At 41.2% G+C, this 4,383-nt stretch overlaps 1 protein-coding gene across 1 annotated transcript; it reads right to left on the bottom strand.

Moving 5' to 3' along the window:
• Window positions 1–2,654: 2,654 nt before the first annotated feature.
• LOC142340467 (uncharacterized) lies at window positions 2,655–4,142 on the bottom strand. The gene has a single exon (XM_075391042.1). The coding sequence runs from the start codon at window positions 4,140–4,142 to the stop codon at window positions 2,655–2,657; it is 1,488 nt and encodes a 495-aa protein (XP_075247157.1).
• Window positions 4,143–4,383: the final 241 nt, after the last annotated feature.

Below are 4,383 nucleotides of genomic sequence, written 5' to 3'. Positions count from 1 at the left end.
TGGTCTCTTAACTTTGAAATTACTCTGGTTATAGATTGAAAAAGTCTATGAAGCAGGAAAACCTGTTTTAATTTTCTTTTGTTTAAGCTATTAAATTGTGTTTCAACCGTGGGTTCATTGACCTCCATATTTGCCACTGTGGAAAGTGCAGGAATCCGAGGATTTTTGATATTCAAGATAGAGTTATTCAAGAGGGTGTAAACGGACAACTTCATATCACTCTACGCAACCATTGAGTAAGAAAAACTTGTTATTGCATGGGTTAAGGGTAGGAACTATATGCTCTATCCGTTTTTTTTCTGTTTAAATCATTCCTTTATTTATATGAACCGGATAAATGGTAGCAACTTTGGCTTTTAGAAGAATCTGGCTGGGATACTTGAATATATTGCAAGCTTTTAAAAAACTGCCTCTCTCAATGTGTGTCAGTGTGTTTTGTGCTCAACACTTGCTTTTAGAACGTTTAGCAACAGCGTCAATTACCATAACTCCACTGAGCTATTATATATATAAAGTATAAATTAGACATCACAAGGCCTAAAGTACACCAGGGACGGAAGGGGGAAGAACCACGTTTGATCAACCTAGGCACTCGGGGTTGTGATGACCGATTTAGTACCCCGGAAACCAACTTGATTAACAAGCACCACCATCACAAAAATTTACGAGTGCCACAGTTTATATATAAAAAAATTAAAGGTATTAGATAAGCGAGGAGGGAAAAAGGTTTTGTTTAGCTTCACCGGGGGTGAAGTGAACTACCTTTTTCTTTGTTCCATAGCCAAGATGAAGAGAATCAACAAAGTCTACTACATCACTGAGGTACGTATTAGTTTATTCATCTTCGCTACTTGAGTCCATTATCACAGCTCGACGTTTTTTCGCCTTCAAAATTCTAGCTTTTCTCATGTTTTGTCTTTTACTTTTATTTTGCCTGTGATCTGGTAGAGCCATTTGCTCCCCTTGTTGACTCTCTGTGTCTGATTCTACCGCTTGACTTAGTATAAAACCATCACAAGCTGGGTCTGTAGAGGATCCACTGTCCGATAACTCTGACAAATTGTCAAAATCTACCAAATTTTGATTCAATTCGTCCTCACTATAATTTCGCTGGTGAAAACCTGGGTCGGGAATTGAGTTTAAACTTGTGTTGAGAATTTTGCTTGAATGTGGAATGTTTGTTGTTTGTTGTGTTTGCTGCTTGTTTTTGTACTGTTGTTGCTGGTGCTGCCTGCTTTCCAGCACCTGCTGCTGGCAATCCTGCGGCTGCTGCTCGCTTTCCAGCGCCTGCTGCCCAGCTACCGAAGCCTGCTGCTTGCTTTCCTGCTCGCTTTCGCCTGAGTCATCCGCGCCCCAATCGGGCTCATTCATTATTGACTTGAAGAACATATCCTCTCGTATCGAACGATGACCATAGGGCAGCATGGAAACTTGGTCACTCATAATAAACCGCTTGTCATCGTAGCCTGACAAAGACTTCTTGTTTACAGCAATTGTGTGGAGCCTGTGGTTGCTTGAAGCTATTCGAGTGTTCAGCAAACGCACCACCTCGCCGCCCAAAAGAGTTCGTTTGTACAGCTCGTGGGTCATACTGCGGCGGGCATCTTTTGTCACTCCTTTTGCTGACTGCTTAGCAGGACCTGAAAAAAAACTTGATCATTTGCAATTCATCCGAGCTTTCCAGCCAGCAGAAAAAACTTGAACTATCTGAATGCCTAATGCGCGCTTGTTTTTATAGAATGATTGCGTTTGGATGGCGATACAGTGGTACTGAAAAAAGACTTATACTTGCCTTCAGCGAGCATGATTGAGTACAGCTTCGGCTTCAGACCACAAAACTCTGCAATTTGCTTGCTTCCCATTTCGTCTTTGAACTTTAACGTGACTAAGGCATTGTCCCTGCTGTACAAGGGGTGTTCTGGTGGAAAATTTGAGAAATCGAACTGCTCAGCGACCGACTTTTTCCGCTGTAGTTCTGCAAAGAAGTCTCGTGAACGCACCTCATATACGAAGGAGTCTGTGTCTGAATAAAGCAAATTGCAGTCAAAGTTTTTCTTCATGACTTTGTAGTGAAACTCGAACATGAACTTCTTTGCCAAGTCCAATATACAGGCACCCACTATGGTTGGCTTGTCCCAAAGTATTTCCGATTGCTGAAGGCATACAGTGACAAGATCTTCACTAATAATTTTTAACGATTGGTACTCGGGCTTGTCTGTCCACTTTAGCGTTTCCTCTTCAGTGCGGGTTAATTTGACTTTCATTCGGTTTCGCTTTCCTTCACAAGTTTTTCCAAAGGACGAATTAATCATCAATTTAAAAAAATCTTCCTCAAATTTATTCTTTGCTTGCTTTCGCTTTTCCGTATTCAGTTTCACGTATGGGGCGAGCCACTTTTGCTGTTTGAATGAAAGCACTCTATGGAGCTTGGTCACAACCAATCCTAGTTCGACATAGAGTTTGAGAGTTTGGTAGTGCAGTTTGTAATTTTGTTTATCAAACAGCGTCCGAATGAGCATTTTCACCTGCGGTGGTTTTTTAATTTGCATATCGGCCAACAAGCTGCTTTGGTACTCGCTGAGCCAGCATTCATCAATCGCTTCTTTTGTGGGTGCCAAAGGAAAATCAGAATGTAGATCGTGCAGGCTGTCGGGTTAACTTAAATCGACTTCAACTATGTATCCCACTTCATCGTCATCAGGCGTATTCAATATTCGGCGCAAAATTTCTTGGGCCTGCTCATTGGTCCATTCACTTTTGTCAAACATTTCGAATTCATGGAGGGGTAGGGAGAATTTTTCCATGATTCCTCCGTACAGATTATTGGCGTCGATCATTATTATAAACGAAGAAATGTTCTTTGGTTTGTAGTCCGAAAAAAACTTGTTGTTTGCGCGACAAAGCCGCTTGCTGTAAACCGAGCTCACGCCTCCTCTTATGAGACTTTCAACCATGTCAAGGTGTTCTCTCTCTTTTAGAAGATGTAGTTTGGGATTGCATATTTTGAGCATTGCATCCCCTGACAAGTTGGAAGCGGTGTAGTACTGACAGCAGTCGAGTCCATATGTGTCATAACAAACTTTTCGAAAACACAGTACTACTGCAGCGAGGAGAAACACATCTGTTGTCAAATACAAATTGTAGTAGTCACCAATGTTCCGGCACTCGAATAAATTGAACACTTCGATGGCTCGCTTGTATTCATCTTCACTCACTGTTACCTCGTACTGCTGCAAACTGTTTGTCCATTTATTGAGAGGGGGAAGCTGAGCCTCTTGTAATTTTTCAAAGCTATCGACGAAGCAATAAGGGAATGAGCCTTTTTGTTTTAACAAATTTACCGACTTCGTTGGCCAAGATAAGAAATGTTGTTCCAATAAGGTGAATTGATCAGCTGGCAGGTTCTGCACCAACTTGTCGAGCGACGCATTCATGAATTTGAATGAGTCCAATAGTCTGATATACTCATACTGACTGATCCAAACACCTTTCTTGTTTTGTGTTGTTTTCATATGCACTCCAATTTGCAATGAGATGAATTTCTCACTTGTGCTTGGCACCACCGAAATTGTATTTTTCTCATTCAGGTTTTGCAGTGCCAATACTACGTGATGAAGGTCGTAGTTTGCCAAGTTGTGAGCGAATAGTGGTGTGAAGTTTAAAGTTTTGCGTTTCAAGTTGCACTGCGCATGTGCCCATCCCAGAAATTTTCCTGTGAAGTGACAGTGGTCTGGAACAGTGGGATCTTTTGAAGATGTATTTAGTTCGGTTTTACAAATCCAGCACATGGTAGCCTCATCTTTAGTGATTGTTGGTTCGCCGGAAAAATTTTTGTGTTGTTGTTTCACATCGTATATATCCCTAGCAATCTGCTCCAGTGACTTAACAAATTCAACCATGACATTCGGACCACATTTGAGGTCGAAGTAAAATGGCTTTGTTTCATTCAAAGCAACGAAGAGAAGAGCATAGCTGCATGGTTTATGTTCCTCCAATGCCCTAGTAACTGACTTTTGTTGTGTGTTGTAATTGTGGACAACTGGTTCAATTATTGACTCCAGATCGAAAAATCCAACTATCGGCGCAAACCATCGGGCTTGAACGTTTTTGAATTCAAAGATTTGCTGTTCCACTTTGGGCATTTTTATTATTGCTTGCGTGTTTTGATGACAAATTTCTTCATGTCTCCCATGTCTATGCAATGAAGTGCTGATATGGAAACAGTTACGACACAAATGATTGTCAACGCGCTGGTTTTTTCCAAGATACTTATGGATAAGCCCCCTGATGTTGGTGATCAGGACATAGTGATGCATTGAACCATCACTTAGCAAGAGCAGATCCAGGTTGAAACTAAAGTTTCGATTATTTGATATGCGGAAA

This window comes from Convolutriloba macropyga, chromosome 5 (genome assembly GCF_964194025.1).
Source record: "Convolutriloba macropyga chromosome 5, txConMacr16.3, whole genome shotgun sequence".
Taxonomy (NCBI): Eukaryota; Metazoa; Xenacoelomorpha; order Acoela; family Convolutidae; genus Convolutriloba; species Convolutriloba macropyga.
The sequence above is the reverse complement of the archived record's forward strand: the minus strand, read 5'-3'. Positions and strand labels throughout refer to the sequence as shown.